This window comes from Rissa tridactyla, chromosome 9, assembly GCF_028500815.1.
Source record: "Rissa tridactyla isolate bRisTri1 chromosome 9, bRisTri1.patW.cur.20221130, whole genome shotgun sequence".
NCBI classification, from domain to species: Eukaryota; Metazoa; Chordata; class Aves; order Charadriiformes; family Laridae; genus Rissa; species Rissa tridactyla.
Window position 1 is genome coordinate 10199344 of NC_071474.1, and position 21605 is coordinate 10220948.

The 21605-nt window shown below is 44.2% G+C and overlaps 2 protein-coding genes across 3 annotated transcripts in view; both read left to right on the plus strand.

Annotated features, from left to right (window-relative positions):
• The window catches only part of LOC128914925 (cell surface hyaluronidase-like), a 58244-nt gene that overhangs the window by 28159 nt on the left and 8480 nt on the right, over positions 1-21605 (plus strand). The window contains exons 19-21 of the mRNA XM_054214642.1: positions 850-1065; positions 9060-9268; positions 20540-20722. Of these exons, the coding sequence (XP_054070617.1) occupies positions 850-1065; positions 9060-9268; positions 20540-20722 (608 nt within the window). The remainder of the gene's footprint in view (positions 1-849; positions 1066-9059; positions 9269-20539; positions 20723-21605) is intronic.
• Positions 1-21605, plus strand: part of CEMIP (cell migration inducing hyaluronidase 1) — a 114516-nt gene that overhangs the window by 20948 nt on the left and 71963 nt on the right. The gene's annotated exons all lie outside the window — the stretch shown is intronic.

Consider the following 21605-nt stretch of genomic DNA (forward strand, 5'->3'; position numbering starts at 1 on the left):
ATTTATGCCGTCTGCTTTTATACACGTTGCTGCAGGATTCATTCAGTGTGCTTGACCTGGAGTAATTATTTTCTTGATTACTTCAGAACTTAATCGTCACACACTGTAATAATTTTCTCTGCAGACATTAAAATGTTCCATGCCTTTTTGCCGAACATCTGCAGTTTCCTTGTTTTGCTGGATTTTCATATCAGGACAGATTCTTTTGCTTAGCTGATGAAAAATCTTGAAAACAGAGCTGCGCGTAATGCGGATAATGCTGCTTCCTGCTACTTCTCTTTCCTAAAAAAAAAAATCTTCAGGGGATATATTAGAACGTGCACGAGAGCCAAGTCTGAGAATCGCTGTCGCTTTTATGAGTTTTATAAGGTTTTAGGGGAACAATTAGGAAAAAATGGCACTCTCAGAACCCTCTAGAACAGCCATTGCAAATATATGAGAAAATTCACCCAATATCTAGTAATTTCTGTTTCTTGATCACAGCTGTGATATTCCTCAGTAAATGTCATAATCTTCCAGTACTTCCCTACCCTTTGAGTCATCCTCTTCCTTTTGCCACCGCACGATTTATTGCTGTGTAATTACAAGGAATACATGGTTATGAGAGTGCATTTCAAAGAACTGAAAGTCTAATTTTTGTGAAAATATCTCCTGGGATTAAGAAACGAGGGGGAAAACCAATACAGCTGGAAATTTTTCTAAATAGATAAGGCAAAACAAAATTCTTTCCTCAGACAATAGAGCTTTCTAGTCCTAACCGTATCACTGCTTTGGCTGTAAAAAACACCGCAAACCCAAGTCCTTCCTTGGAGCTAAGCAGTCATTTTTCTTCTTATTTTCTCCTGCTAGGTTGGACTCAAAGTGTTTTTTGGCAGATCGGGAGAGTGGTTCGGAAACAATGATAATGATGGTGACAAAATGTCTGTCTTCCATGACCTGGACGGCTCGGTGACAGGCTATCCAGACACTTTCATAGGCAGAGCGGACAACTACTTGCTGCGTCATCCCGGGTGTCTCACCGTCCCGCGCTGGAACGGGGTGATGTGTACCGGGAAATTCGCACAGGTAACGGGGGGTGTCTGCAGGCAGCATGGCTGGGCGTGTTGGGGGGGTGTCTCACTCACTCTGAGGGGGTGATGGAGTGAAACCTACTCAACACTCCATAAGATAAGAGGTGAATAATAAATTGGGTATAATTTTACTCCTCTCGGTGTTACCTGCCTAATTCCAAGGGCTTGGTAAAGCTCCTGTTGTGCCGCTGCCTGCAGCCCATGGCTGTAAGGAGCCCCGTCTCTTCCCATTGCCCACAAGAAGCTGCAAGTTGAAATTGAGTTGGGGAAAGTCTGGTGTTTTCTAGTTCTTGCTTCCAGGCGTTTGTCCACTCTATCATGGGGCTCTGGTGGATAAGTCTGGTTTCAAATTTCAGTAACGGAAGATGTTACTCCTCTGACACGTCCCACTGCGTTCAGGATGGTGAAATGGGTGGTTGAGACACAAACTCACACTTCTTTCTTATTTCCCATGCAGAAATCACTGTCTAAGGGATGGTCAGTCTTAGGTCAGGGTGGTCTTTAACCTTCATCGCAGTTTTCTATAGCACACTTGAGTTAGAGACCTTAGCTGAGATGGCAACAACTTTGGTAGAAAAGGCTACAAATCCCAGGTAACCTTTCAGTAGGGAAAGAAAGGGGGAGGAGATTGTAGATGGAGGGAAAATATGACCTCAGAATCAGATTGTGGTTCTTTCTATGTTGCTCAAATTTCAACAAGGCCTTTATGTGTGGATAGAGCATACTGTAAATACGTGACTCACCACAGCTTTCACAGTCATCTGTAAGATACTGCAGACAGCTCTCCTTGCTCCTCCACTTCTAAAGGATATTACCATATTTACAAAAAAGATATCCAGGCCTGTTTTAAAACTCCAGTTACTTGGACATCCTGACAGGTCTCCTCTCTACTTGTGTTGAACAAGCCAAATATTAAGACTGTGTCTGGAGGGCGCACACAGCACCACGTGGTGTGAGGTTGGAGAGTGGGTACTGGGAGCCCTCGCACAAGATGTGGCTTTTAGAGGGACCATTATGTTCTCCTGACCCCTGGGAACAGCCCTGCACTGTCAAATAAAGACTGCAGTGGGGTGCACTGCTGGATAGGAAAGGCAAGAATGGAATACGAAGTGATCTTAGAATGAGATCAAAGTTTGTGAGGTACAGCAGGTGTTATTTATTTATGTATTAAGAGTCTTCGGTGCACTTGGGAGCATGCTGCAGACTCTTGCCCCATTGGGAGTCAGTAGGCATTGCCCAGCCATCAGTAGTTGTGGCCCAGGAGGAAACTCTGCCTGAAGTCACCGAAGACAGGGCAGCATTAAAATTGCCCCAACAGGAGCAGGCTGTCAGGTTTCCCTTTGTAACATGCAATTTTGTGAGCATGGGGATTAAGAGAGCCTGATTTCCTACGTTTGCACCTCATACGGGTTTCAAACGTGGACTCACGGATTTTCCACATTGGGAGATTTCTGAAGGCAGTTTCTCTGTGGCTTCTCTGATGTGTAGTAAAGCATGGGCTTGCACTTTGGGTGGTCAGACACAACGGTCTGCTCCCCTTTCTCCAAGAAACTTTCAGGTGTGCAATTATCTTTGAGACCTCTATGCCTACATAATATTTGCACAGTCAAATCCAGATTATGCACGTCTCTTTAAGCTAAAAAAAAAAAAAGTATGTGCATTTGCTTTAGCTGCACAGCAGAGAGCAGGAGTTGCTATTTCAGTGTCTAGACACTGGCCTTGCATCCCCTGGTTTGCCATTGACTCGGCAGAAGCAGGATTGGGCTCCTGTGAAACACTCCCAAGTGCTTGGCACTTACATTCTGCTCTGTGTCTCTAGAGAAATTATATTCTCTGCTCTGGCAACCGAACAGTTAAATTCAGAACTGTAAACAAGCAGGCATTTATATTTTTATTTCTATTAATACCCTCCCAGTTATGGCACTCTATGTGGTGAGGCGGTTTTTCCACCATAGAAAATTTCCTTGGCTAGGTTTAGGCAAGCATAAACATTTGCTTCTCTGGGATCCGTTACTTACCAACATTTTTCAACTAATCAGCATCCAGCAGGATGAGTAAAGCTCATATTAAATGCTTCATTTTATGGGTTTTGGGTAGGGAAATATATATATGTGCAGGGTAGAAGAAATTGGTCCCGTGCAGCAGTGTTTGATTTAATTTGGAGGGTATATATGTTGGAGTATTTCAGCTCAACCCTGGTTCTCAGCACCTCGACAAACCAATGATTTGTTTGTGTGCTAAATTCTGAGTGTCATATTTTAGATCAAAAGCCTAAAAGAGTGAATCCAATTATGGAGAAAGATGGTTTATTTGATCTTAGCAACTCTATTACAAAATCTGTTTTTCTTTTCCTTTCCATGCAGCTCTGGTAGAGAAGAACTTTTATTCTTCCCTAGCACAAGCAGGTGAAAATGTCCTTTCAGTTCAAGGAAATAGTGACTCTCGTGTTACTGCTGAACTGGGCCCAAGATAGTCAGCCTAGGGATGGGCTCCTTGGTGTGGAAAAATGAGATCCAAGTCCTTCAGCTAATATTGCAGGCAAATCCTTTTTGAGGAAAGTGTCTAGAGTTCAGTTAATTCCTTTTTGCTTGGTTTCTTTCATTCACTTTTCATGCTCATCTTCTCCTGGGTGTAATTTCCCCAGGAAAGGAAATGCCTGGGGAAAACCTATTCCTCTGGCAGCATATCCAGTTCCACAAAATCCTGGGGACAGACTTTCCGGAGGGCGTTTTAATCTGGCAACTCAGGTTGACATTCCCACCTTCCTATGGTTTGTTCATGGTCCTTCCTTCTCACCGTCTCCGAGAAGCATCATGCCACCTTCCCCACGTGGTGTCCGAGAACTTCCTTCAGTAGGGAGCACTAAGAAATGCCTCGTGCTTTGGCTCCAATGTTGCCTTTCAGTACCAAAAAAGGGTTCTGGAACCAGCTTAAAATGACGAAATTTACACATGCAAGAAGTATCAGGTCTTTTTGTCCTCCCCATTTGATTCTGAAGCCTGTAGGGTTGGTGTTGCCCAAACAAGACCAACCCCTTTTCTTTTAAATGATGACCAAAAGTCTCATGTTGGAATGTAAATAAAGTGAGGCGTTGAGGAAGACCACTAAATAGAGGGAGACTCACAGGGAAATCACAAGAGTTGGCAGCACCACATCTTCTGGCAATCTCTGTGAGTCACTCGGACTCCGTCAGCAGGGTGCTGAGGTCCCCACTGTCCCATCAACCTGACTTTCAGCTGTTGCAGAGGCCAGTAATAAAAGAAAAATGTAGGGAGAGGCTCGTCCTGTAGTTCTTGCCATGTAGGTGGGTAAGATTTCCAAATGTACTGAACTGGAGACTCCTCAACGCCTTCATTACTTGTTAAAATGTAAATGAGATTCCTCAACCATTTCTGATTTTTATATAAATGGTAAGACAAGTGCCTGGGCTCCCACTGGGCAGCTGAAGCTGTGCACTTACTGCTTCCTTGCAGACTTCACAGCAACTCACCAGGAGCGGCGGTGAAACTTCTCTTTTTTGGTATTAGTCTTCATTAAAATAAGCAGAGTTTTTGGCACTACGTGCTATTTTCTTTTATAAGCTTAAAAAAAGGTGTTAGACAGTCGTGACTGCCACATAGCTAAATTACTGTCAGTTTTGAATTAACAAAAAATGGATGCCTTGCTCTTATAAAACACTTTAGGAAATGCTCTTGGTTTTTCACCAGGTCGCTTCGTCACTACCTTACTGCAGGCGGCTGAAAGAGAAATTATTCCACTTCTAGTAATTCTGTTCTTGCAGTGAATGTTTGCAATTGCACTGATCCTGCATCTCCAAGTTGTACACCTGCAGCTGGTACTGTGTTTTCAGTGCCTGTGTAGCTGGTTTTGGTACTAACGCTTCTAAACGTGAAGCAAGAGATGCAGTGGGTAGCGAGCGGTGCTTTTCTAACCACAGGCAAAACTGTACAATCCCAGGGTACCTGCAGTGCTGAAGGACTGTCAGCACCTCACAGCCTGGGAAGAAGGAAAAGCCCGCAAGATATTTTTCAGCTACTGGTGTCCACGTTTGGACAAAGAGGTCCAATTTTGATCCCTGGTGTACACCAATGGAAAAATCAAAGTAGTCAGTGACATCCTAGCATGTCTTAGAGAAAGAAAGATACATATCTTTTTCTTTCCAAAATAATTTAAAAGTCTTCACTTGGAAAATTTCATAGAGAAATGTATTGCCCTGGGAAATTAACCTTTGTTGAACAGTCAAACAACCAGAAGGGGAGAAGGTATGTTTTGAGCGTCTCATTTTTAAGGTATTTTGCCCCAGTTTGACAGCTGACAGCACAAGCAGGACAAAAGCCACGTTAAAGAAACTAGAAAGCAAGCAAACCTTTTCTCAGAAACCAAGATTTTCTGTTCCGATGCTTTGCGTGTTGCTTATCTTCATACTCGCTATCCAGTTGAATGGCAGATCCCCCATGAATTGTAAAAGAACTTATCTTCTCAGTTTCACAATCTACTTGGGAAAATTGCCATGTAAGCACAGGGAAATCTGACACATCTTTTTAGCATGAAGTGTTAGCAGCTAAAATGACAACTATGTCCATTAAACCATCCAGGCAAGTGGAAGGCTCGTGCTTTATAACGTTTTAACTAGCTCTTCTTCTCATACTACATTAAGCTGTCACCACTTCTCATATTTTAAAGTATCTTTATGACCCACTTTCTTCTCTTAAATATTTTGATAGAGCTAACCAAAAGTTATGGAGGTGTTGCTAAGGAAGATGTATTTTTCATTGTAGAAAAAAATTCTCTTGTTACCCTCCTTTTCACTCCTATTCACAAGTGTTTACCCCTGCAAAGGTTAGATACAAGGAAGAAAAGTGATAAATTTTTTCCAGTTCAGTTCAAGTGAGTAAACATGTCACAGAGTAAAGGCTGAGGAAGAAAGAGGCTGCATTGTGACATCCTGAGAACACTGCGCTAGGACAGTGGCTGATGTGTCACCTACTTGGGGCCAGTGGAGCTCAAAGGGTTCTTTTTACTTCATTCATCTCATTGGGAATTAAAAGCAGCCTTTTGGTGGATGACTCTTCTGGGATTGGATTCCTCTCTTGTCCCTTGTTCCCCCAATTGAGGCCCAGAGGATGAATGGGAAAATGTAGGGTGCTGCTTTCTGTGCAGCTTGGTGTGCTCAAGAAGGACCAAGCCACCAGGACAGTCGTTCCAGAGATGAGCCCAGTTGCTGCAGGAAACATCTCAGCCAGTCCTTGCTCCCAGTCCAGAGTCCTGTTGACTTAGCGATGGTCCATGTGGGCAAAAGAGTCTCTTTGTGTAGGATCTAGATTGCTTGATCAGGGCATTTACCTACTGTGACCTCCTTTAGTGATAAACATTTTGCAAGGTCCACTAGATATACTACTCTGTTTCTGTGGGACTGAAAATCACATCCTTGGTGGCTTGCAATTCTGGAAGGCGTTCACTCAGTGGCCACTGTTGCTCATTGCAGGAGACAAAGTCCATTTACAAATATTTATATCAACATAGAAGTGTCATTTTTCCTTGTTCTAGTAATTACTGTTTCATTCTCAGAACAGCTGTCTCCATTATTCCTTAACGTCAGACCTGTGACTTGGTCCCTAGTCACTTGGGGAAAAGTGTCTCTGGCACGCTTTCCCCATTATCTTATTGAAGCCCACTGCAAACTCTTCCGGTGCTTTCTTGAACTCATTAACACTCATTGTAGTGAGCAGCTTAGGCCATGCACAGCCTTCTCTCTCCCTCTTTCTCTCTCTCTTTTATTCCTTTTATGCAAATACCTTAATGTATATGGGAATCTTTTGTTCTTGGTAGTCTGTAGTTTAGGAACTTTTGGGACTGATCGAATGCTTCCTTTCTTTCTTGGCTTATTTTATCATTGGTACATTTAATTTTGTAGTAAGTGTACAGCAGCCACTTTAATATTCAGTGTTTGGCTGGAGACATATGTTGGAAGGAAATAATGTCAAAGTTTGCAGTGATAGGACAGAAACTCTTGCCTCTTATCCAGAAAGACACAAGTGGGCTATTATTTTGCTGTATTAGAGTTCATTCCAACTGTTCTTTGTCAGAAAATGCTGTTTTGATTGAGAACAATTAATACATTGATGGGATTTCAGGTCCGAAGGGACCTTACTGATCACCTGCTCCAATCTCAGCACTTCCCCATGCCGGTGGGGACAAATGAGATTGAAAATTGCTTTATTGCATTGCATGTTACTGACCTTCCAATCATGGTTTGAATGCGAAGGGAAAATAGGTTTTCCTCTTTGGTTTCATAAATAAAAAAGGTCTTTTATCAGACTGTAAAAATAATTTTTTCTTCCTTGAACCATCAAGAATGAGCAAATGGGCTGCTGCTCAGAGATTGTTTGGGGTGAATTACTTGACCAATAGCTTCAGCCATCAGGAAAAATTTCCATTTAATGCAATTCTGGGATCCACTTTAATCTTCAAGGATAGGATAGGATAAGTTTTCATCATTAAAGTGCAATGGTGTGAAAGGAGGAATGGACTGAATATCCAAGAAACATTTACAACCACTTTTGGATTACTTCTTTGACGCAAGACCCAGCGTGAGGCTGCTGAATTCAGGGGTGAGGTGAGGGGTAGGCAGAGCCGGCCTGTCTTTTGGAGGTCTTGAGGAGCTCAAACTCAACACTGAGAGCAGGCCCAAGCGTAGAGTTCTGCTGAGCATGAAACTGGAAATGGGAGCTGAACTGGCTAGAAACCACAACTAAAATAAGCCTGTATATAAACCAGTGAGAGACAGTCTGAGACAGTCTGTTTTTGCAGAGCTTTCAATCTGTGTAGACAAGAGGAAGAGAAGCAGATACAGAGATGTCAGGGGCCAAGGTCTCATAGCCCTGCCTTAGAAGGTGGATATCCTGATAAATGGAGTCTCCCTCTCTCTGCTAGTCTTGGCTGTGCTTGTATCCTTGCCTGCAGTCTTAAAATCTGTTAAGAGACTACTGCCTCCATTTTGATCTACCTCAAAGACAGAAATTGAGTTTAAAAATAGTTTTGCTGGATGGATGCTCATGTAGAAGCTTAGACTTTTCTGAGCTAACATGGATTTTCACGTTGGGTCTTTTAAGTTCTTGATGCAGAGAGTACTATTCTACACTGCAGGAGAGTGAAGGAAGCAGGATTAAAGGTGTCCTCACCTGTCCTCAGTGCATTTGGAACCCTTCAGGGGATATGACAAGCTGTCTGCTACGACCCTGCGTGCTGAGACAGATCTGTATGACTAGCTGTGCATCCTCCTTTTGCACTGGAATTTCACACGGGGCAAAGCAGGTGAACATCATGCGTTCAGCCTTAAAATCAGTGTTTGCCACATGACTTGGTCTTCATTTGAGTGATAGCAGGACAGAAAAAGCATATAACAGGCGTGTAGTTTGGAGTTGGTCTGTAGAGTTGAACTAGGGGCCAAGGGCATCTGTTGGTCCCTGCACAGCAGAGCTCTCTGTTGAAGCTTGTGGAATGTGGTACTTAGTCTATAAGATTATATAGTCAGGCCATCAAGTTTTAGCCCCCAAAATTACTTGAGCGCAAAGATGTGGATTCCATTAGATACCTGGATCTAATCCAAAGCCTGTTGAATTAACTTAAGAATTCTCTGTATTTTCAATGGAATAAGCCTGTTTTTAAAGCGTAGTTATTTGAATTCATAAAATAGAGTTACTTTGCGATATTTCCTTGATTACCCTTCTTCCATAAGATTTTAAATACTGCATGTTTTTATGGTGCTGTACAATTCATACCTCACTTCACGGTGTCCCCATGAATGGTTGCGGATGCTATTTCTGTTTTACCTTTTTATTTGAACTGGAAATGTTTCAGTGACTTTCCAAATGTTCTGAGCTCTTCATTGGCAAAAACCATTTACAGGCAACGATGATCAAATGCACATGTTATGGCTGAGCCTGGCTGCTTTAGTGGATATGTTTGTCATTTTCCTTTCACCCTCAGCTTTATATTCAGGCCAGGCGCCCTGAGAATCTGACCTTATCCATTGCCAGAGCAGCATACCATTCCCATCCCTTGCGGTTGCAAGGCGTGAACAGAGGAGCACCGTACCAGCAGTACCAGCCCGTCGTCATGCTGGAGCAGGCTTATATCATCCGGTGGGATGGCAGAGCACCTGAGGACGTCATCCTGTACCCCATCAACTTCAACAGGTACTGCCCTATGTTGTTAGAAAAAAATGTTCTCTTTCCAAAAGGTCTGGGGCTATTTCCGAGGTTATTCGCAAGTGACCTTTCAAATGCCTCAGTGATTTCCAAGAGCGCGGAAGCAAGGTGTTAATGGCTGGCACTTACTGATGCAAAGAGATGCCTCTGCTTTCACTTTATTCCAGCTTTTTTGATGTGCAGAGGCATTTCTCTTTCCAGAAAGTTTTGAAACGGAATCCAAGTGAGTCCTGGCCTGCTGTCCCTGAAATCCCTCCAGAAGAGCTCTGGCTCTTGTTCGTTTGTTTGTACTAGTTGCTGCACACATAATTTATCTCCTACATATATAAAGTGCAGAAATACATCAGAATGAGCACAGAGCTTTGCATCTTCTGTAATCCAAAAGGCACTACAGTCACTATTTCTTTTTACATAAAGTTTTAAAATGTTAGGACTCAGTACAGCAAAATTACAGGTTGTGCTGTGTTTATTTTTACATGTTTTCTTCTAGTGTTATATAAAAGCAGAGTTTATCCATCTTAGATACTACTTTTTTCCCTTGCAGCCTGTTTCATTTTGCATAATTTTATTTACGGTTTTCAGTACTGTTTTTTCTTACTTCAGTGAAACTAGTTGTGCTTTGCACTGGTACACTGTTAGACTGTTAGGAGACAGTCCTGCAATCCAGCCAGTTTAGCAGTGACAAACATTGCCACGGTTTGCACAGATGTGCCGACAGAGATGAGCGCCGCAAAAAAAATCTGACCGTCACCTTGGCCTCTCCGGTTTGTGTGACTCCTCAGTTATTGATAAAAATGCGATGCTGCAGAAGGACAGAGTTGTGCAAATGAAATTTTCCATGATTACACACAACCCAGGCACGCACAGGCTCAGATTTGCAAAGCAGGTTTCAGACAGCTGAGATGAAAGAAGTCAGAGCCCCTGAGGGCATGAAGCAGCACGTACCGCTGGTAAATCTGGTGGGTTCCCAAGTCCCACCAGTGTTACCCACCAAACCCCACAGCCACCTGCTGCTCCTCCAGCAGAGCATCACTGCCGTGGGTTTAGCTTAGGATAGTTGGCAAAAGCTTGAACTCTATTTGGTTCCCCTTAACTTTGGAGCTGAAGAAATCTGGGGAAAAATACTGTCCTTAGTTCCCATTAAGAAGCCATGGGGAAGGCAGCCATGGAGGGCAATATATCCTCTTTATAGATGCCCATTATAGCAAGTGCTATACCTGGTCCTCTTGATTTAAAGATGTAGTAGCTGTAGGGCCATGATTAAGTCACTGGAAGATCAGTGTTTTGACACTCTGGTCACAGAGTAATTACTAGAATTAAATCACTGTTTTCCATATTAATACATCTTTGTACAATTTAAGGAAGAAGAAGACCCATTAGTCACTCTCAGACAAGCTGAGCTTTGCAATTATTATCTGTCTTAAAATGATTAGCTGTTTCCTTGCAATTGCAGAGCTAAATCTTCTGCTGGGTAACTGGTGGTTGCTCTGTCGTTGTGCCGATTGATACTTGCCAAAGCTTTGGCCCTCGGCCTTCAAGCACAGATTCAAATTTGAAGGCAGAACTGGGTCTTTGGTCAAGCTGGGCTTGAAGTTTAGCTCTTGTTCTAGCAGCAACTTAACTACATTTTGCTGTTGAAAACCACAACGTGGTTGTGGTTCTCTTTGTCTTGTGTGAAAGCAGTTATTTGAACAGGGCAAAGGTTCGTAGCTTTTTCTGATCCAGAAACAGTTGGCAAGGTGTGCGTTTTGAAAGACTGTAAACAAGAAATATACTGTAATGAAGGAAAACCACAATTGTACTTCATTTCAGTTGGAGCATCTTGCTAAGAAATAATTGGGAATGAAATGTGTGGTTGCTCTGCGTACACCTCAAGTATGCTGGATGCTAACTGATGTGACTCAAGGCTGATGCAATGGCAATAGTGAAATGTCCAGACTGCCTGCAAAAACATGGAGAAATGAGACTCCTGTGGAAGGGTAAAGGAATTGAGGTGAAAAAGAGGATTTAGGAGTTTGAAGGAAAACAAGCGCCTGCCTAAGCAGTGCCATGTATGACCTTTAGTAAACACTCTATTCCAGTCACTTCTGGAATGGAAGAAATCTCCGATTGTGGAGCCCAGAGTAATCAGTTAGAAAATCAGGGAAGACTCTTACCTGTCTCAAGTGGCTTTATGTTTTGTTTGTTCTTTTTTAATCCAAAATACCAAATAATCTGCCAAAAAAACGAGCTCTTAACATAGTAACATCTGTGCAGAATATGCGATGTAAGCCAAAAAATGTTTGATGAACTTTAATAGAAATATTCTAGGATTAATGACTTCAGACACAACCTGAGTGAACAATTAAACTATTTTTAGTCTGGTCATTGTAAAATGATGGATAGATATATCCGGGATGCTGTCTGTGCAGCTGGACAGCCCTCACACTTCTGGAGCGATTTGCTCCGCTCTGGCTAAAGGAAGGTCAGCGGGGAAATAAGGAATTTGACGGGGAGATGTGTCAGGATTTGGATTTCTGCGGAGGTCAGGCATAGCACTGATGTTGAATACTTGCATGGTTAACGCTTTGCCTGCCTCTGAAGCACTGCAGAAAGGCCCAGGAGAAGTCATGCCAGTTCAGATGTCTATTAAAAGACTGGAACGTCCGGATTCCTGGGGTGGGCAGGAGCTGGTCGGGATGAATTCCCATGACTCAGCTGAAATTGGCAGCGCTGCTTTCTGTGAACCGCGGATCTTGTCCAGGGAGTTCAGAGGCACCGCTCGGGTGGCTTTAAGTCAGCGGAGGGGGACACCAGTCACAGCACGGTCACTGGGATCTTTTTCTTTCTGTCGTGGGCACCTGAAGGGTCGCTGCAGTATTTGTGTCTTCTTCGCACTGATTCAAACCATGTTTAGAGTAATTCTGCAGTTTCTTCACTTCCATCAAAATCTGAGGCTAAAGCAAGCAAAACTGCTGTGTCTCCACATGCAAATTTCCGCGTGGTGCAAACGAGCTCTTTAACGCACGCCAACTCCCCTTCCAACGCGAGGTGTACGTGTTTGCGTTCGGCACTAGCTGACTGATGGGCAAATATAAAGCCACGCGGAGACCCGCAGGCTGTGTTTTCAGGCTGCTGGGGGACGTAGCTGTCTCGGCAGAAATGCCCTTATTAAGCCATAGATAGGGCTGTCTGTGGAACGGCTGGGAGTTTCCCTGTCAGGATGGGAAGGCAGCTGGGTATTGATGCTTCTGCAAAGAGGTAATGCGGGACAAGTAACTTGGGAACGTTTTGGCAAGCCAACAGAAGGAGAGGGCCGGCTGGAATTTTAATGACCGGGAATAAAGCATGCTCCAGATCTGCCGAGGATGGCTCTCATCGGGCATAAAGCATGTGCGAAACCTTCATTGAATGGGGACCTCAGACCCCTTCTCCATGGGCTTCATCTCTTTGTGGGGGCGGTTTACGCCCCCTCGGAGCTGTTTGTATGTTTTCTTGGGTGGGTTTTTTTTCTGCTTCACAGAAGTACGAGAATTGTCTGTAAGACTGAGTTAAGGGCTTTCCTCAAAATTAGTCTCCTTGAAGCACACAGGCCCACAGAGAACACTGAGCTTGTTCCGGGAGGGGTGAGAGGCTGGCAAGCCAGGAGGAGAGGATGGAAAACATTATTTGGTTGCAAGTGCGTGCCTCCTTTCAGGTGCTGGAAAACAGTACAAAGATTGGCACTTCATACAGTAAGCAAAGTCAGAAATGAAGTCCTTCAATTTAACGAGCTAGGCTTTGTGCCTGTGCAAATTTTCTAATCGCAGAAGCAGCAAAGGCAAATACTGTTATCAAAGGCACAGCGCTGTTCAGTAAATGAGCCAGGCTTCTTTGTGCTATCAGCAAATCTAAAGATAAGAATTAAATCTCCTCAAAGCACATATCTGAAGTATAGTGTAATAAGTTGTGTTGTTGAAGCAGCCTGAAAAGCAGTGGCAATTAGACGAAACATTCCTTGCTTTAAATGAGCCCAGGCAAATCTCTATACTTGGCCTGCTAAGGCTCAGAGGGAAGGGTTTTCCCTTATTAGGGCTCTCTGCTGTGGCTCAACAGAGAATTCAGGGAAACGTGAGCAGCTAATAGTATAAAAAGGGTAATTTTTGTAGGTAGATTGCCACAGTCCTGCCTGCAGGGGCTTTGCTTTGTACTGCACCTCTCCCGACAGATGCTGTCTCCAAGGCCAGCCCAGGGCAGCCCTCCCCAGGCTCGCTTCATCCTCACTCTCTTGCTTCACCTGGAGGGGTACAGTGAGGCTCGCAATATTGATGTTCTTTGGTGCCTTGTTGCAGGAGTTGGATCCTTAGGAGAGCCTTTAAAAAAAAAAAAAAAAAAAACAACACAAAAAATTGGCAGGGGAGGGCCAAATTTGTTGTCAACCGCAAGCAAAAGGGCAGATGTCCATGTGTGTGCCTGGGAATGCGTCCAGCCTTTCCCCTGCCGCGGTGTTTGTGCAGGGATGGGCACAGGTGTGCTGCTCGACTCCTGTATTTGCCAGGCTGGAGTTCTGCGTAGGGCTTGTTGTCATATTCACCAGTGAATAATCTAAATTATCTGAAAATTCAAGGGCCTGGAATGAGTTTGTGTCTAAATTCTTCATTTAAAATAGTGGAGCCTTTGGGCGTTGGGTGATGTGAAGCCTCCAGGATGCTGCAGCCCATCCAAAAGCGGAGATTTCAGTGCAAGCAAACTTACGCAGCCCATGTCTGCCCTGAGACTCTGGGGAACTTGTTATATTTGTATTTGTTGGGGTTGTGTAGGTAGGTGTTTTTCCTACGGCTTCTTATTCAATGCCAGTCTGATTCATACTTTCAGCTACTTGTAATTTTTGCGATTAAATTCCTCAGCGGTGATAAGGTCTGGCGGAAAACAAAGATAATGAGACAAGGCTAGAATGTGCTTGTTGCAGACTTGCCCGGTTTATGGATATTTCCTAAATTGTTTATTTTTCAGATTAGTTCTAAAGGAGCTTTTCCTCTTGCTTCCCAGATTGATAAATGCACAGGAAGGCAAAATTAGTATTTCAAAGGGGAGCTAACAGTTTAAGGCTGTGACTGCTTTTTTGTTCTTGTACGTACATGAATTCTGATCTCGATCCCCCAGATCTGGATGTAATACAAGTAACACCAGCACTATTTCCAATAATAATAAGTAAAGTGCTACTTGGGTTTCATAGCCTGCCCCTTCTGATAACATCTGTAATTCAAAGTTAATCATCCACACGACACAGAAGTCAGCAGATACATTTGAATTCCCTTCTGTCTATTTAAAGCCCTTAAATTACCCACAGGTCAACCCATGGATGAAAGCCACGGGGTTTTTTTAAAAAAAAAAAAAAAACAGGAAAGAAGCTAAAACGTTTGCCAGAGCACCAGGTTGCAGATTGCACCATTTTAGTACAGCTGGGCCAAAGCAGGTGCTGGCATCACCCTGTTCGAGGGATCCTGAAGCCCCGTCTTTGCCTCCCCGCCTGCAGCCCTGGCTGCTCCCTGTCCTCCGTGGCTCCTGCTTGCAGCTGGCCCCGTGGATTACCAAGGTGACTCTGAGGAGAGACGTCCTTCCCCAGCTGATCATTTTACAGCATGAATTAGAGCAATCTGAGCATCCGACAGTCCCCAGATGGCCATGGCGAACTGGGCTGCTTGTCACTTTGAAGCCTGGCACATGAAACCCGAAGGTTTTCCCTTGCTTTCAGCCTTCTACTGGTCCATGGAGCGGGGCTTGGGGCTCCTCAGGGCCACCAGCCGCTCCTGACCTGATGTGCATCCAAGGCACAGCAGCAGGAAAATACAAAATACACAATAGTCAGTGATAGAGTACTTGGAAACGCGTTAAAAAAAGATACAAATTGAATTGGGGTGCGATTTCTCCATGAAAGCATGTAGGGTGGGAAAAAACATGATAAGATGATGTACTGTATTTAAATGCAGGAAGTTCTTATTTTTGCTTGAATCCAATTGTCTGTGAGCCAAATGCTGTCTGAGTCAGACCCAGGTTTCATGAGTATCAGCAGAAGTGTACCTCAGGGCAGGATCCCTTTTATAATTTGTTGAGCTTCGCAAAAGCAAGAATCATTCTTTTTGCCTAAGGAGGCACATGGGTAAAACCAAAAATTTTAATTTATATTAAGAGATGGCCTATGCTTTTGAATTTTTAATGGCATTTCCTAAATGGCAACATTTAGGAAAGGCATTTAAATCCCAATACACACAGCTCCAGTTAGCTACACACATACCTAACTTGTTACTATCCCTGCAGCAAGCGGTCTTCCAGAAAAGTCAATCCTTAATAACAAGGTCTTGAAAAAAGTTGCTGGATGTTTGCCCAGTAGCCGTGCTTGTCATCGCGGGGGGTTTGGATGTGTTTAATGGACTTGAGTTGAAGGCAGAAAATTAAAAAGAAATCTAGAAAAAGAGAAGGAGCGAGCAACAGCTGAAGGGAGCCGGTGGGAAACCCGGGTTCAAGGGAAAGATCTTGAACTGAAAGAAAGTGGTGAGGATGTGGCCAGGTTCCTTGTAGCTCTTTCTCCACTCTTCCCAGACCCTGTAAGGTGTGTGGGTATTTCTCGCTCCATTTTCCCCACCAGGGATGCTGGTTGGAGAGGAGGTGGCTTGTCCTGAAAGCAGGTTTTGTGCCAGAAGAGATTCATCCCGGTGCTGGGTAGGTTGTTGTGAGGTTGGGAGACATTTTTGGAGAGAAAAAACAGCTGTATCCTGACTGAGAGCAAGGAGCGTTGACCTCCTGTGATTTGTTCTTGGGATAGGTTGGAGGTTGAATGGCGGCTTTGCATTTTTTTGTCTTTTGAAGTTCAAAATTCAGCCTGTGAGAGACAAACTTACCAAAGCAGCACGTGGGAATTTCTGCTTAGTTCCCGTATTATGAAAAGGAAAGTTTCAAATTCCCAGTTGTCTCACTCGTTTTGAAAGTTCAGCTCACGTAGTTGTTCACCAAAATGTCAGAGGGGTTGTTTTTAAATAGGAGTAATAACAGTTGGGGGAGACTGACTCACTGGATGAAAGTCTCTTGTTTTTTCAACCTCAGGAAAAAATAAGTAATTTGTAGTTGTACTCTCCGGCATTCCCTCATTAGCTTACCCCAGATTTTCATCAGTGAGATCAGGATTTGGACTGTGCACTTCCATGGTCATCAGCTACGTGACGCACCATGTCAATAAACGTGGTGGAGATGTTTTCTAGAGTAATATTCATCAGCCTAGAAGTTCCCTTAGAAAATACAGCCTGGATTGATGTCCAGCACAACCAGCAACCCCAGCACTAGATCATACCCATTTGCCCAGGACTGATATTCCATCCTGTGCAGTCAAGGGGTACGTTCACAATATTGACCGAGTGTTATTTGTCCTCTCCCAGGCGGTGGGAGTCCCAGGCATGCACTCTTTCTGTGCTTACTCCGGCCAAATCTCATCTCCAAGTTACATGACTCACTTCACATCCCACCATTCACAAAAATCTCCCCTCCTTCGCCTGCTTGATCGCATTTCTCTGAGTGGCTTTGCCTTTGGGAGTTTGGGGTTGAGCTGGGGGGGTTGCTCTGAGGGTTGTGAATGAGGTATGTATGTGTCTACGTGCAGATCTGTATCTACCACATGTCCAAGAACAGGAAACCTCTTGCCTGCTTTTTTTTTGCCTTTCCCTCGTCCTTTTTTGCTTTTGCTTATCCCAGGAAGCCTGCTCATTGCCAAAACATAAGGATAGTTTTTTAACACTTTGCCTTATGTTTTTGCTTCACCTGAAAGAGCCAGAACTGCAAGTGCCAATATCCTGGTGAAAAAAGAAAGTCGTTTTGGGTTTGTTTCACCCAGTCATTTCCAAAAGGATATAAACAGGCTAAATACATTCATAAAAATGCATGAATCACACTGTGGGGATTGTTGAATGACAGTAGCAGAGGGGCAGAAGTGTCAGGTTTTATACATGCTGGTGTGGTCAGACTCTCAAAAATTTTCCAAGTGGTGTTTGAAACCGTTAGGACCCACCAAACGCTGACTTTTTGCTAGTGCATATTTAGCTTTTCTCCTTCAAATGCCAATTTTTCTTTTGTAAAAACACATAGGAAAATGTTGGCCTGATTAAGAACAAGAATGAAAAAAGGAAAGAAGAGTGTTCCTTACTTCAAAAATGAACTGAACTTTATCACGAGAAAAGGCTGTGAACAGAGTTACTTAGTTTGGGGATGAAAATATCTTAAATAGCTCAAGTTAGTTTCCTACACATGTGAATATGGCTTTCCCTTAAACCGACAGCTAATTCCAATGTCAGACTTTCCACCTGAGAATATTTTTATTTGTTTCTCTTGCAAGAAACTCCTAAGAATGAAAGTTTAAAACAAAAAACCAGTCCTGCATATTGCCACATTGGAGAGCATTTTGTGTATCGATAGCCTGACTTCTACCCCTTGTGTTTTAAATTATTTTTTTCCCCGCTTTGTGCTGATCTTTAAGGATATGAGCATCTAACAGATGTTCCCACCGCATTCAGGCAAGGGTCTGAAATTACTCTGAATTTGTAATTTGGGAGGTACTGTGAATTCAGTGTTTTCTCTTCTTGCTAGTGCTGCGTGTTCCCCCAAGCCTCCAGAGCACCTGCAAAGATCCAGGCTGACGTGCCGGTACTGAGATCGGCAGAATAAGGACTTATATTTTTCTTATTCTGTCTGCAAATATTCACCCCAGGTTATCAGCTGGTAAATAAGACAGAATGGAGAGGTCTAGGCAGAGAAATAAAGCAGGAGCCGCAGTTTATTGACCACCCTGAAAAAGACGAAGGCTTCCTGCACTTGAGCCCCAGCCAGGAGGTCCTTGGTGGCCAGTGCAGTGGCTGAGGAAGGCACACGCACATCTGTTTGACTTTGGACGCCCATGTCCAAGCCCTCCCATGCCTGATTACTGCTCGTTGCCTGCGGTTGCGTTTCTCCCTCGGTTTTGGCGGTGGCTGGAGAACAGGCGTCCGACCCCCGGCCGCTGCCAGCGGGGAGGCAGAGCCCTGCCGACCGTCCCGCCGCCGCCGCGCTGCTGCTGCTCGCTTTGCTTTTCCCGGAGCCAGGTCCAGCCACACAGCCAGGTATTTGGGAGGGCTTACGGCGGATTTTGTACAAGCTGAAGAAACAGAACTGAAGTAAAGAACTAAATAGGAAGCTGTTAAAATACTACTAAATTAAAGAGAAAATAACCACCTTATTCTCTCCTATATTTACAAAAAGGATAACTTCTAATGCCTGCCCTTCTCACATCTCCTCCCAGGCCCTTTGTTGTGGGAATGCACTTATTTCCATCTCTCTCTCCACAAACTCCAAAGTAGGTGCTTTTCATTTGATCCTTTCAATCTTGATATAATTTATTGCAGCCTGCTCACATGAACGATAGGCTCTAGCACTCATATTCCCAAATGCTCCAGCGACTCAAGATGGTCACAGCTGTGGGGTTTTTCACGCTTTTTTTTTTTTTCTCTCTCTCTTTCACCCTCCAATTGCCTTTTCTAGTGCCTTTCTTGTTCCCCGGGGAGGTGGCAGTCAGCGTAGCATGGCACCGAAGCTGGTTCCCAGCATCTGAGGGAGATGACAAGCCCTTTTTGTGATGGCGTCTTCAGGGGATAAAATGTGCTAACGCAATGCAAATCACCCTTATGAAACAGCCAAATGTCTTGGGACTCTGTCCTAAAAATATTCCACAAACATGGCTCTGGTGCATTTCTTTCATTTCCTCTAGTCGGAGGCCAAATCATCTGAAAATATATCCGTTTTCTAGCTGTCCTGTGTTATGACACAGCTGGAGTTGGTTAAAATCTAGAGGGCAGTATCTGGCTTACGCTGATGGGTCTTTGTGCAGCTTTGATTTATTATTCTAGAACAGCCTGTCCCCTCTTCCATCCTGTAGATAGTTTTGTTTTGTTTTAATGAGAAAACCAGAAAAAGGCTGAAATAGCTTTGCTTTTGTGCTCTCCATGTGTAATGCAAAGTAGAGGTCTAGGCATGTAGATTCCCAGATTTCTCCAAATTGAAGCGGTTTCCCCCCATTTATTGCTCCGCGGGCAGGGATGGTGCAGGTCATTTCAGGGGAGCCTTTGGAGAAACTTTGTCTTCCTCAGCTTCTTAGGGCCCAGAAAGACAGCTGATGAAGGTGCTATTTGTCTTTCTCTAAGCCAAATATATATTCTCACATTCTAACCAGAAAGCCAGCTAATTAAAAGAATACATTTAAAGCCTGGATGGTTTGGGTAATATAAGGAAAGCTAACCATGGTACTGGTTCAGGCCCTTTGGTGTGGTCCACAGAGCCACTTCAGAGGATGGAAAGAAAAAAAAATAATTAAGCTAATTATCTTGGTATTTGGTTTTCCTTTTCAAGTGTAAACTTCTTGCGGCTTCCTGCTTTGTACAGCACAAGTGCGTCCTGCAGACAGGAAAGGGTGTCGGGTTTTGTGGAAGATCCTTCCCATCAGTATCCCGAGTCCACCGCAGCAGCATCTTTCGCCTCTGAGTCGTGTCACAAAGGTTTTTAGTTCGCAGCCAGTTTTTCTCTCCATGAGGGTGGCGATGCAAATCACGGGATAAAGGAAGGCTACAGGGGCAAATTTTTGTAAACGTGCACGCTGAAATTGCGATACACAAGGGTTAAAAGATGATTGAACTTTACCCTTAGTTATTCTAAACTGCCGTTGAAGAGAGAGCAGAGGAGAGGGAGATTTTAATGGGAACCATAATAATAAACTTTGCTGTAAAGTGGAGGAAGCAGGTCTCTTTAGACCGTGGCTCTGGTTCAAGTCAGAGATTACTTTCTAATTCCTCAATCTGTGCCCCCGGTGAAACGTCTGCTGGATGCCGGTTCCCTCTCCCGCAGCAGCTCCGGATGAACTGAAACAAGCCCCGGCTGCCTCGGGAGAGACGAGTGGGTATGTGACTGGTTGTACCGCAGCCTTACGGGGCGAGGAAGGGAAAAATCTCTGGTTTTAAGCCATCCTGGCACCTGACTCAAAGTCCTCTGAGGTCACCCGGGGTCCCTGGATCAGACCTTCGTAATAAGCAGCCGTTGTTTCCAGACAAAGCAAAAAAAATCTGATTTTCTTTGGCTTTGAGGATTTGTTGTGTTTTTTTTAAAGGAGGAAGAGAGCCTCAAAGGACGTTTTGTTGTTTTCCCCCGAAGACTGTACTCTTGGCTGCAGACCATCTCTCCCGTACTCAAGCCCTTAAGTGCATTTTCTCTGTTTCCCCCCCTTTTTGCCGACAGAGGAGACTGGCTGCGCGTTGCCCTCTGCTATCCCAGGGAAGCTGTTTTCCAGGTGGTGGCTGATATCTACCAGCGCCGGACGGGGACGGTACACAGCGTGAAGCACTACTTCGCCGCCTCTTCCCGGGCCAGCGCTCTCAACGGGACCGGCCAGCGGCTCTTCTTCTTCGACAGAGCATCGGGGTGAGCCCTGCATTGCCCCCCCAGGGTCCCTCAGGGAACGGGCAACAAAACCCTCGGGGCCTTTCTCGTGCCAGCCCCAGCACCTCCTCTTTCTTTCTCCGGGTTAAAATTTGGGCCCATCCACCCTGCGTGGTCTTTGCACTGGTTTCAGGTCAAAATGGATTTACAGGCTGGAGTACCCGGGTTAGGTCTGGGTTTGTATCACCAAGCAGCGATTTTCATTGCCGTTAAGAAAATGACTGATTTCTTGCCTGGATTTAGCTCCTTTGAGGCATCCCTGCTGCTCAGATTGCTGCAGCTGTGGGTGCAGGGTATTTGTCAGAATCTACTTTACCTCAAAGGGTCATGGAAAAGAGCCCTCTCATGACTGCTGCAGCTCCAGCACTGAGATAGCCTGGGAAGTTTCAACTTCTTCGTATTCCCATAAAGACAAATTTCTAAGATCGTCACACAGTAAAAATTAGCTTTTTGTAAATAAAGGAGAGCACCATAATACATGTCTCAGTTTGAAGGCATGAAGAGAGTCCTAGAGATGTTGCACTACCTTTATAAGACTCTAGAACACCTTTGGTTAAAAAAACATATTACGAAACTCTGTTTCTCAGTCAGCTGAAATAGGGAGGAAAAAAGTGTTTTGTGGTCTAACCATGGGTCCCATGACGCTTCACCTGACTAAGTAGCTGCTTCAGGAATCAATCCACAAGTGCCAGATTTGAAAATAAGATGGGATATATTTACTCATTCAACCAAACACATGAGCAATCGCATCCCGGAATGCTTTCCCTGCTAACCAGGCTCTTTGCTGATGGCCAGGTCTCTCTCATCATAGGAATTGTGAAATAACAATTCGCTAATTAATCCTCCTTCCTTTTTTTTTTTTTCT